The sequence below is a fragment of the Euwallacea fornicatus genome, chromosome 17, assembly GCF_040115645.1.
Source record: "Euwallacea fornicatus isolate EFF26 chromosome 17, ASM4011564v1, whole genome shotgun sequence".
NCBI classification, from domain to species: Eukaryota; Metazoa; Arthropoda; class Insecta; order Coleoptera; family Curculionidae; genus Euwallacea; species Euwallacea fornicatus.
This window is the reverse complement of record NC_089557.1, coordinates 3,712,173-3,724,289: the sequence shown is the minus strand read 5'-3', so window position 1 is coordinate 3,724,289 and position 12,117 is coordinate 3,712,173. Positions and strand designations below refer to the sequence as shown.

Sequence of the window (12,117 nt, the reverse complement as noted above, 5' to 3'; positions counted from 1 at the left end):
CTTTCAGGGAAAGAAAAATAAAAATTTTTCCCTTACCGCTCCCACATACAAGCACCCATAAAAGGCGCAAATCAAATCGAGTCCTGGAGGAAAGATTAGTGCTACATGATCGCCTGGTTTTATGCGCCCCTTTTCCACCAGCAGATTCCCTATCCTTTCTGCCTTTTTATGCAACTCGGAACAAGACAGGGCTCTGGCAACCGCTCCCTTGCTGTTTAAAAGAGTGAAGAGAACGTGGTCTGAAGTGCTTTGGGCACGCCATCGCAAAATTTCTGCTATCATTTGTTGCTGAAACATTACAAATTTTTAGCTTATAGTCTGGCTGATAAATTTAGTAGTCAGTTACCTTTTTGGATGATTCATTATCTTCCTCGACCAATCCTCCGACTTCTCTGCCTTGGGCGCTGGCGAGGCGATTGCCCTGGACCAGATTGCCCACGATTACGCTCGCGGGGCCCACGTCTGAAACACAGTCGCTTGCTGAAACGCACAGAAGGACGCGACGTCACTCAAAGCAGAAGCTGATCCGTGATCGGTGAGGGTTAGTATAGTTAAATGATAGAAAGGACAATCGCTTGCAGTCAAGAACCAACACCAGAGATGTGTCTTGTTAGTGAAATGGTAATTTACTAAAGATTAGTAGATACATTGTTAAGAGAAAGTTACTCAATTTTTCTATATTTAAAATGATCTAATTACAGGTTGTTCCGGAAAGGTTATCTAAACTTAAAAACGTGGAGGACATTACGATGAACAATTTTTGTATAGAAACTCCTAGCAAAAAATCAACCGAAGACTTTCTTTAAGTTTGAAACACTTTTTTTTGGAATACCCTGTATAAATTTTTACACATTATCCTGTGAGCATATCCTGGCTACAACGCCTATATCGATCCCTGATGATTGATATTAAAATCCCTAGTCTGTTCATTTTTATCTTAGACACATTTGAAGATTTACTACTTAACGATACTTCCCTGAACGAACAATAATAGCTGTCCCTAATTATTTATCTTTTTAGAAACTTTGTAAGATGAATAGATGATTAAATGATTAAAGTGAATAAATCTTACCTGAGTGCACCTCTCTCGGCTTAGGCAAATTCGTCACACAAGTATGAGGGCACATTAAAACGTTGGCGGGATGTAGGGCGCCCTCCAAAAACCGTCTCTTTGTCTCGGAAAGATGAATGCCCCCCAAGGGGGTCTTGGGAAGGTAATTCGGGGGTACTAGGGCCAAACAGTAGATTCCCACTTGGTGTATGGAGTCGACTGCTTGGAGTACTCGCGACATCCATTGGAATGACTACATACATGATCCTTTAGCTAGTTCAGAGAAAACCAATTCAACTCACCTCTTCTTCACTGCAATCAGGCCTTTGCTCAGCTATTACACATATCCGCTCGTCCCTCAAAACTCGTGTGCTGAATACAGCTATTCGCCCCCTGTAAATGAATTTCATGGGCTCCACAGCCAATACAGTTGCAATTATATCATCAGCGTTGTGTTTTCTTCCTAAAATTGCTTTATTACTGACAGGAATTTTTTCTGAACGGGGGTCAAAACTTGCCAGTTACAGTCATTAAACCATCTCTGGAACCGCAGACAAAGACCAAACCACCAGGTCCAAGGAAACCCAACAGGCCGCTTCGCGTGTATTCGGCTTCTGACACAGGTTTTCCGTCAGTACCTAGCGGTTGTACTTTGAACGTGGTGTTGCTTAATCCGGGCAGGCCCCAATATTGGGTTCCGGTAGCTCCGGAATTGACGCAGATTTCTCCGACTTCGTCGGTTTTGCACAGAAAAGAGGCACCTTCCATTTTAACTACGACGATGACACATCCGGGCATGACCTGAAATTGTTGTCATTTGTAATCATGGAAAGTGTTTCAAAACGAGTATCTTGAGAATCGTTGATTTCATTTTAGTGCTCATTTAGCATTAAAATTAAACTAATAACGTAAGAATCTTATTTGTTCAATGTCCACGACAAGGTTCTCTGCAGGAGTTGAGGGTCTAGATATACGCCTGGAGAAGTCTTCATTGAGAGTGCCTTACCTGACCACAGTCCTGAAGTGTCAGAGACGTCAAACTATTTTCCTGGTCCACACGAACTACCCCGAAACTGAGCCCTTGCATTGACAAAACTCCTCTCCCTGTTGCATTCACACCAGCTCTGCCTGGTCGTCGAACTGAGACCTAAAGGAAGGGATGAGTCTCACGATTCTAGATAATAATAAAAGTAAAGAAGAAGACACTTTACTACGTAAAATTTTCTTAAAAATTCTGATATAATCTGCAGAGAAAGATTCTGTATCTCTGTGACACTGGCATGACATTCTTCAACTTCGTATCGAGCTGGTTTTTCAACAGAACACTAGCGAGTGTGCTTAAGACAAATTTTCACGAGTGTAACACTGGTTTTACCAGTAGGAAAACGAAACGATATCATGAGTAAAATTCATTGTGTGTACTTAACAAATCTAATAAGAAACAAAAGACTTACCGTTAAACATTCACTTGAACTAGCACAAGGACAAATAGCGTCCGGTCGAAGCCCCTTGGGCTGGAACACGGACAAAAACTGATCACAGCTACTCAGCGACCATGGATTGGCACCGTCGGCCACCAGCAGCATCCTCAACGAGCCCAAATTGATGTCTTTGTGGTCTTTCGTGGCCAACAGGCCCCAGTGAAGATCCCGAGACTTCACAATGGCCAGAGTAGCTCGGTATTTTGTGATCATTTGCATCCAACTGGCGGGGTTCGCTTTCATGAGGGCGTAGGGGATGTAGATCACGTGCATGCCATTTAGAACACTGGTGAGCACCGAATGCCACAAACCCACCTTGGGAAATAAGGATTTATTTACGCGTGGTGAAAATTTTAAAATTATGTCGCAATTATAAAATTACATAGAAAACGTAATTAATGTTCAATGAAACTTAATTAACTCATGCAAAACGGCCAAATTTATAACGTAATTACCTTGGAAAGAGCGGATTGAGAGAATGCTGGATATACAGAATCGATGTAGAATTTCAAGGTAAAAATGCATCATTTCCCAGGAAATCGAAGTCATTTTTCTAACCATTTAAAAGTTATGATGGAATTTGGCGCAAAAGACTCACACTTACAGAAAAAAAACACGCAACTAGGCTAAGAAAAGTGTTTGCGTAGATGCAAAAATCACAAATTAAACTGGTTATTAAAGTAAGAAAGCTGCAGTTCAATATGTAAAGTGTGCAACATACAAAATATCCTCCTGTGATGTGAAAAAAAAATTAAACTGTGTCACCTTGTATATCGAAAATTGTGTGTTTTTGACCTTGGGTTTATTAGCATTTTTAAAATTATTTTGCAGAGACTAACGCCCCCTGAAATATCTCCACGATTACATGTGGCACCCTGTATTTATAATTTTTCAAAATAACGATTAAAGTTTTGCAGCCACTCCATTTGTGTTTTTTTTGCCAATTTTTGCCTATTTCACTAAAGGGAACTCACCTCTCTCTTGAAATCGAGCACACACACCATATTTTCACCCTCTGTATAATTACACGCCATAGTCAACATTCTGCAATGTTGGATCATGGCTGCCCTGGTCACTGTAACTCCCATAACCGAGCCATCTCTATCCGTTGTGTATTCTATGTAGGCCGGAGTCTCATCGGTTAACCTAACGCAAACATTTTACATTTAAATCTGAATTGTCCGCAAGAATTCTTGCCTCGGCTGCGGTGTCCAGTCTTTAGGAGTCCGGGCCAGATGCTCGGTCACAAACCACGTCAGTCTCGGCCACCCTTTGAACTGAATTACTTCCCCTGAAGTAGTTTTCGGCAACCCTTTCAAACACGCCTCTGAGGTTAGTGCAACCTAAACCATCAGACATTAGTGAAAATCCTAATGGTATAATTCTATAACGATTTGCGCCTAATGATCATCGGATCAAGGCTAAGTACGAATGTCTATTATGAGGTGTAGGGCAAGTGAAGCATACCTGAACTGCGCAGCTTCCCAGAAGGAATCCAATTTGCAACGACCCAGCATCCCTCCTTGTAATGGGCACTTCTATGGGCACCGGAACTATCCCTGCTTGGACACATCCGTAGTACGCGCACAGGAAGTTGATGGGGTCGTTATTGGGGTAAACCAGAGCCACTCGGTCTCCAGATTTCAAACTGGTATCCCCGTTTTTGCTGAAGGATTTCGTCAGGAGCGCGTACGCGATTTTATGGGATCTACTGAGCAATTTTCCTGCGAACATTTTCACTCCATAAAATTTAATAGAAATATGGCAACAATCTTTTCGCAATCACAAGTGATGTATCGGCGCTACTATGAGGGTTTTGCTGGACTTAATGATTTTGCCGTTAATTTTGATAATATTTATCAAATTGGACCCTAAGAGAGAATAACAATAATGGAAAGTATAGAGCAGAGTTAAGCTGGCAATTAAAACGTCCAACTTTGGGCGAATGTATGCAGATGAACTAATGGCCAATTATTAGTTTTCCTATGTGCTGATTTCCGCGGCTTTGTGGTTATGCGTGTGGACCATTGTGGATAATTATAGTGAATTTGGGAGTAATATAATTATATCCGGTATAAATAGTTATTGGTGTGGGGAAATGCAACAAAATTTGTCGACAGTAGGTCCCGATAATGGAATTTTTAGCACCAATTTTGGAGTTCTGGAAAGCTCGATTTTTTGAAAATATGAAAAATTCGTGTGATGCAAAGAGTGACGAAAACGGTGTAACAGACCCAGCAGCACTTGCGAGAGTTTTAATTAATGTCTTATTTACTGGAAACTCTATCCGAAAGATAGAGTGTATGCGTATTTAAGTGGAATTCAATAAACAAGTCAATGCATTGCTTGTTTATTTTCGCTTATTTGGTAAAATTATTGAAAGTCGGCCAAGCCGGAATATAAAATTCCTCTTAACTTCGAAATATAAGCGTGGTGCAAGTTGGGAAGGTCGCATTAGCGAAAATGATGCTCCTGTTAAGTTGTTGGTCCTTAGTGACAAAAGTCAATGTTCGTATGTTTTTAAAAGCACCAACAGCAAAAAAGGGCGTGCCCACTGAAACTACGAAGTAAAAGTTGAAGTTTGGCAAAATTTGGTTTCCATAAAAATTCTCTTCCGGACCGAGAGTTCCACGCCTGGACGTGATCAACTCTGTCGAAATGTTTAACAGTAAAATTCATGCGTAAAACCACAGGAGTTTCTTCAACCGCAAATAGGTGTTTTGATTAGGAACCAATTGCACGACTTAGTCACAATCTAACCTACTCCGGTCCTGCTAAGCTTCTAATTTCGATCACCCTGTACATCATGAAGCGTTTAAAATTTTCAGTGTTACTCATGAATCTCCAAATTTGTAGGAAATAAGTCCTCCGTGTGTGCCTTCCTTGAACTCCGACGCCCGAAATTGCCATAATAATTTTATTATAAGATTTTAGCTTACCATACGTTAAAGTCGTTGATAATTTTCCGTTGGGGTCTAAAACAGTTGCCACGGGTGCCTTAAAGCTCGAATTCCCGTATCTAAGGATTGCGGCCTCGAGATTCCTGGGTAGTCCCGAAGGAAGGGTCAATTGCTCCCCTACTGCAGGTGACATGCAACTGCCTAAATTGAATGTTAACTAATGCGAAATTGTTGTATACAATCTTCCAATATACCTTCAGGTTTGGGGGCATTTGGATCTTTCGGATTTGCAGCCAATTCCAATTCGATGTCGTCATCTTCGTAAAATTCGGGCAGCGGTCTTCTTTTAGGCCGTTTTAAGGTGTTAAGGAGTTGTTGAATTTTCGCAGAGACCTGTTATTCATACATATTTGTCACAAAAGTCCAAGCAGTATTATAAACAAATTACAATGGTAAATTGGTCAACTGGCTGAATTAAATCTGTTATTTCAGTGCCAATTGCTTTAAAGTGGACGATAAATTTTAATAAACTCGGCATTATTGATGCACTGGCACAGATACATCACCGAGAAAAGAAAAAAATGAGCACCTTCCATCTCCCGGTACCAGTGCCCATGGTACCATCCTCGGAGGCGGAAGAATTGTACCTGTTCACCCTGTCAGCACCTCTACGGCCTCCTTGCACTGTGTTATTGGTAACATCTGGTGGTTGAGAATCTTAACAGAAGATGATAATTTGGTCAAGAAAAATAATTTGCCGACACTGATAAATATCTTATAGATATCGAAGATACTGACATGGCCTGAAATTTTGCATGACATCGCTGATATCCGTAATTTCTTGCTGATTTCTATCCCGCTGATCGCCCCACAGAGGAGGGGGCGCTCTCGGTCTTCGCTGCAACGGGGGTGGTGAGCCGGCGCTGGAAGTGTCGCTGGGCGGTGGTGGTGGGAAACCATGATGGCTTCTATCGCCTCCGCTGCCGCCCCTCATGATGGCCTTCTCTCTTTCGGGGGTGCTTTCGACGGTCGGGGTCTCGTCATTAGCTAGGCTATCTTCGTCAGATGATGATTCTACAAGATTTAGCTCAATTAAGTTGAAGTCCAACGGTGCTCCTCAAGTGGGTGTCTTAAGCGAGTCGCCTACACGTAGAACCTTTTTGCTAATTATTTTCTTTGTAACGAAATTTTCGGAGTATATTTACGGTCTAAAATTCGCTGATGTCATGACCACCTTAATGAGACTTCCGGTTCCGTCGGAAATGACCCTCATCTTCAAATTTCAGTTTGGATACCCTGTATATTTTTCGCAATTTTCATTCTAGCCATCATTGCGCATTCAGCTAAGTGTCACTAGTCAATTTTTGGTGTAAATGGTAATTTGTTTTTAATTACTTATTTTATAATGTAGTGTGGTTTGATTCTCAAAAAAATATTTTCGCTCACAGTGACATGAAAAAATGTAAAATTTCGTTTTTATAAATTTATGTCACCTTCGGGGGCAGTTAAATTTGTTTTTTTTTTTCAGTTTATCCGTTTAAATTCCTTTTTTATGACAACATACTGGCGCGCCGGAATTAACAAATTAAACATCACCGGCTGGTAGTCCACTAATATTGCGAAGGCGACATTTTAACGATCAGTTCTGTTTAATTTTATTTCATATTAGTTAATACTCAATTTTAGCCATAAATTCAAAAACAAATGTTAAGTTTATGGTCCCGAAATGACGATAAAAGGGTAAACTACAGATTAACGTCGACGAGCCAATATGTTGCCAAAAAAAAAAAAATTAAAATGGATAAAACGCACAATGCGAATTTAATGGCCTTTTATTTTAGCCCCATTTTCTACGGCGTTAGGCACGAAAATAAATATTTTTTTCAGAACGGTCTTTACATTGAAAAATAAATAAAAAAGCAAAATAAATTACTGCTTGCATCGACAACGGACACGTGGTCATGGACCGATGTGGAATGACGTCTAGAGTCGAATTATCGAAAATTATACAAGATGTCCAATTCAAAATTTGAAAATTGAGGTCACTTCCGGCTAAACCGGTAGTTATATAAAGTTTACCGACACAATAAATATTGCAATTTTAAATTATAAACGCGCCCAAAAATTTTATTAAAAAAAAAGTTATAGGTTACAACCACTTTTTTTGGACATTTTCACTGATCAAAATATGTCGAATGCAATGGCGAATTATTGAACACCGAATGATTGATAAACACTCGGTATTTGTTGACACGAATCGCCACTTTCGGACCTATGTTAACAGGATTTTTTTTCCTTCCTAGTTTTGGACGTGGAGTATGCCCTAGAGTTCAATATTTTGGAACACTATCTAATCCGACTATGTAGTCTCCTTCGTTTTCATCCCAATGCAGGATACCTTGTATAATGAGTAATCGACCGAAAAGTTTTCTGTTATGGATTTACCAGTTGAGTGAAGAGTGATTAGCTCTAATAAATAGCCGAATTCAATTATTTCAGTTTCAATTAATCGATGGCTGAAGTTAATTACCGTAATACATTATTCAAAATCTGGTAAAATTTGAGTATAATTCAATTAATTTGAACTCAAATGCAGTGTTTCATCCCGATTTGAATTTGTCGGTACTGACTATGGCCATGAGACTTATACACATATTAAATGTAAAATATTGAGACCGGTCAGAAAAAAGTAACGCCCTGTAGGATATTTTGCATAATTGTTATTTCAGTGTATAATGTTAAAATTATGGTTACTACTAATTTTGATTTAATTACCTTTTCAAATAACAGAGGAATTAATGAAAATTGTAAAAAAATGAAATTTTAACACCTTGTAATTTGAAATGGAAGCAATTTAGAACATGCCTTTATATGAAGTTTTTATCTTAAAATAAGCTCATGATTCACCCCTTTCATTTTTTACCATCCATTAAGAAATACCTTGCATACTTGTAGGTTTGATTACGACATTTTAAAAGGACGGTGGCAAAATACACTGGTGAAATACAACCGTTTGTAACCTTTTTTTAAAAAAATATTTATGTCCAACCGCCACACGAAATTAAATTATATAATGAAGACATGGAGGAAGATTATCGAGCAGACGAAAACATTAGTTTATATCGAGTATCCATATGAGAAAAAATCAATTCAAGGCAAGAAACAGTATTTTCCTTTAATAAACCATTTTTTAAATATGGCCGAATAAAATGCTTAGAAAATTTACAGTTATTGGTGGGAAGTTGGATCATTTCGATTTTAGGAGGTCCGTAGCTACGAGTCTTGTTGAATCGTTTAAATAAAGACGATTGTTAGGTGGAGTCAGCAGATTTTCCAAAGGTGCTCTGTCCTTTTTGAAATGTAACGGTATAGAGCATACGGTAATATACAGGGTAGTAAGAAAACAACTTTTGTAAATTCAAGCTTTTAAGAGACCAAGGTTAATAATATTATTTTCAACAAAAAAGTTCCTTACAGCGGCAGTCGAAAGTTAGTTAAAAAAATGGTAAATTGGATAACCGAAAAGCTATGATAACTTTTAAATTTTATTAGAATGTTGAAAAACATATCTAACAGTTGTTGATTGTTTGAAGCGTAACAAAAAAAGTTACAATAGCATTGTCAAAAGCAATTAAAACTTATTTAATGACTAATAATAAAACTTAAGCGGTAAAGATAAACTTAAGCTGAAATAGAGCCTATTTTCGAGACAATGCCTTATTGTAAAAAATGTTAAAACAATTTGATTTTTTTCCAATCTGCGTAATGTATTTTGCGTGTATTTTAACAGATTTGTGTAATCCGGCACAAGATGTACACTTTAATGAAAATTTCATTGTTTATCTAGACGAGAATCTTGTTTTGCCACCGTCCTTTTAAAAAGACCTCACTCTTTACGCAAACTGTTTATTATAGTAAATTTTGGCGATGTTTACACTAAGTAGTAAAATGTTATATGCTAATATTTTTGAAAATACACAAAATATTGTAATATTCTGTCTCTTGCCAAACCCAGTTACCGACCTATTAAAAAGATACTGGCAATATCTTGGTTAAGACATCATTTACAGCATGTCTATTTACTTTAAAGAGAATGTAATTGTACTCTTCGAAAGTGCATTACAATATGAGTAAATTTCTGTGTCGAGATGCGCCTTACTTAGTATTACTTGCTCATGCACTAAAGACGACGTTGTAATTTTACCAGCCAGCAAGCAATTTGCATACTGTGCAAAGGACGATGTCCCCAAGTCTTAAGAGTAATGTAACTTCACTGTGGCGCTATTCCCATACAAAGCATGACTCACACACTCTTTTTTCACTCAACTATCCGAATCAATTATTTTGATCAGATAAACTCCTTCACTGGTCAAATCACTTCTTTAGATCAACAAAACTGCAGGTAATCAGTAGGCATCGACAACAATAAATCAAGTCAGGGCTTATTATGAGATACTAAAACAAACATGTATGAGAGGACGTTACGAGTCCTGCACTATCCGCGGTTAATCACGGGTTACGCGGAGATAGGTGTGCGAGGTAAGGCAAGTTCATAACGAGAATCATAGGTTGACTTGCTGAAACTGGTTCTGAAATCTTTATTGAGAAAGGAGAACATACTGGAAAAAATCACAAAAGAAGTTTCTTCAGCGAGTTCCTATAACAAGAATAACTATTGAGGTTGGTACACATAGGCTGTATCATCACATTCTACAGGACATAAAATGTCAGCGGAACTCTATATGAAGGAGTTAACTAATTAGTTTGCTACTTGCCCTCGTGGTCGCATGAAAAAAGATTAAGGTTCCTTATATGTTTCTGCTCTAGCATCACATCAAGAAGCAACATTCCTCCATTGAACCTACTTGGATTCCAATTAACTTTTTTTTATTAAAAATGCGGTTCCGACTATGGTAACTCGTTTGAAATGGTGAGGTTGACCGAAGGCGATTTTGGTTCTGGTGATTCATACGCAACGGATCATCGGTTGTATTCCGTGTGTCATTATGCTACCAATAACGAATTTGCATTCGAAAATAAGTTTTCTTTTTTTGGAGCCTACGTTTTAGGAAACATTTAACTGTGGTTTAACCATATAACTTGGAATCCTGTGGCTGATAAGCATAAGAAGCATTTTTCAACCTGGATGCTCAACTTCAGCTAGTTATTACGGTGAACATTGAAAAAAGAACCGAGGCATAGAAAACGGTATATGCTACAAACTTGAAATTTTGGGAGACACGTCCATCGCAAATGTTTAGGGATATTTTATATTTAAAAAATAAACAATTAAAAATTGTTAAAATGGTTATTTTTAATACATTAATTAAATATGTTAATTTCTTTATTAGTCACAAAGATAAAACTTAAATTTATTAGTGGCTCATAGGAATACAGGTTGAAACAAGAAATAAGATTGTTTCGTCTAAAAATAATCCAAACAGCATTCTTTTCAAACAGCGTAAAAAAACTTAAGAAATTAAAATTAATACTTCCCTTGTGCCCCTCTGGTATTCACTACTATCTCGCACATACTGGACATGCTTAGAATTAAATTATCTAATCTTGAGGAATAGCCCTCCATGCTTCACGTAGGCCTTTAAGCAGTTGGTGGCGGTTCTCAAAGTGACCATTATTCCTTAAAACTCTTCTTTACAGCGTGTCCCACGCGTGCTCGGTAGGATTGAGAGCGGGTGATTGTGTTGGCTAAGGTAGACCGTTGATTGAATTCTCTTCAAGAAAATTTTTTACCACTCTATCAGTATGTGGTCTCGCATTATCGTCCATCAAAATGAAGTTTTCACCAACTTCTGGAATTTACACGGAATAACAATGGAACTTATAATCAAATTGATGTGTTGTTTAGGGTTTACAAAGTTTTCCATCACAATGAGACCAGCGTGTCCACTCAAATGTACCATATACCATTTCATGCTGTAACTGTACTACCTCTGCAGGTACGAACCTTCGGTACATTTTGGATAATTGCTGGCATATCAGATCGTCTCCATATTCTCACTCTTTATGAATCAGAATTAATTCTAAATCGAGACTCGTCGGTGGATAAAACTGAACGCTATTGCTGTCTTGTCCAATTTTCGTGATTAGTAGTCTAACGCAAGCGTATTCCGCAATATTCTCTAGTTAAAGGTGGACATCTGTGTGGGCGTCGACTCCTTCCTTAATCCAGCTTCAGATAACTGATTTCTAACAGTGGAATTTGAAATCTCGACTCTGTGTGTTTTCTGCATGCGTGACAATATCTCTGAGACTGTAACAGTTGGATTTCGTTTCGCAATGCTAACAATAAATTCGTTCTGAACTAAAGTGGTGAGCCGTCGACTGCCATGTTGTCATTGAGATACGTCACTAGATTGTCTAAAGGGGCTCCACAATCTCGATTTATTCACGCTTCAAGTCGTATCCAGCTGGCGAGCAACATCAACTTGTTGCACACCACTTCGAAGCATACCCAGTGCTCCCATCATTTCGTTGCGTGTCAAATGATTTCGCAACGTGACTTTTCAAGCTTTATATTCACTAAATTAATAAGGAATAAATGTTTAAAGAACTCATTTACTACTAAAAATCTAAATGTTCCTGCCTAACCGACTATTTGGAATTCACCACGATATTGTATATCAACAACAAAATATGCAAATATTGTGGTTTGTAAACATTTTTC

General features: G+C 38.3%; 1 protein-coding gene across 5 annotated transcripts in view; it reads right to left on the bottom strand.

Annotated features, from left to right (window-relative positions):
• DIP2 (disco-interacting protein 2) overlaps nucleotides 1-12,117 on the bottom strand; it is a 130,739-nt gene that overhangs the window by 3,588 nt on the left and 115,034 nt on the right. For 4 of the 5 annotated variants that reach the window (XM_066292050.1, XM_066292053.1, XM_066292054.1 and 1 more), the window contains 14 exons: nucleotides 6,231-6,506; nucleotides 6,022-6,149; nucleotides 5,687-5,825; nucleotides 5,472-5,633; nucleotides 4,000-4,256; nucleotides 3,730-3,875; nucleotides 3,507-3,678; nucleotides 2,506-2,847; nucleotides 2,058-2,198; nucleotides 1,566-1,852; nucleotides 1,354-1,510; nucleotides 1,073-1,304; nucleotides 347-480; nucleotides 37-288 (listed from right to left, as the gene is read on the bottom strand). In XM_066292050.1, coding sequence (XP_066148147.1) covers nucleotides 37-288; nucleotides 347-480; nucleotides 1,073-1,304; nucleotides 1,354-1,510; nucleotides 1,566-1,852; nucleotides 2,058-2,198; nucleotides 2,506-2,847; nucleotides 3,507-3,678; nucleotides 3,730-3,875; nucleotides 4,000-4,256; nucleotides 5,472-5,633; nucleotides 5,687-5,825; nucleotides 6,022-6,149; nucleotides 6,231-6,506 — 2,825 coding nt within the window. The remainder of the gene's footprint in view (nucleotides 1-36; nucleotides 289-346; nucleotides 481-1,072; nucleotides 1,305-1,353; nucleotides 1,511-1,565; nucleotides 1,853-2,057; nucleotides 2,199-2,505; nucleotides 2,848-3,506; nucleotides 3,679-3,729; nucleotides 3,876-3,999; nucleotides 4,257-5,471; nucleotides 5,634-5,686; nucleotides 5,826-6,021; nucleotides 6,150-6,230; nucleotides 6,507-12,117) is intronic. The other variant, XM_066292051.1, reaches the window with a different exon arrangement.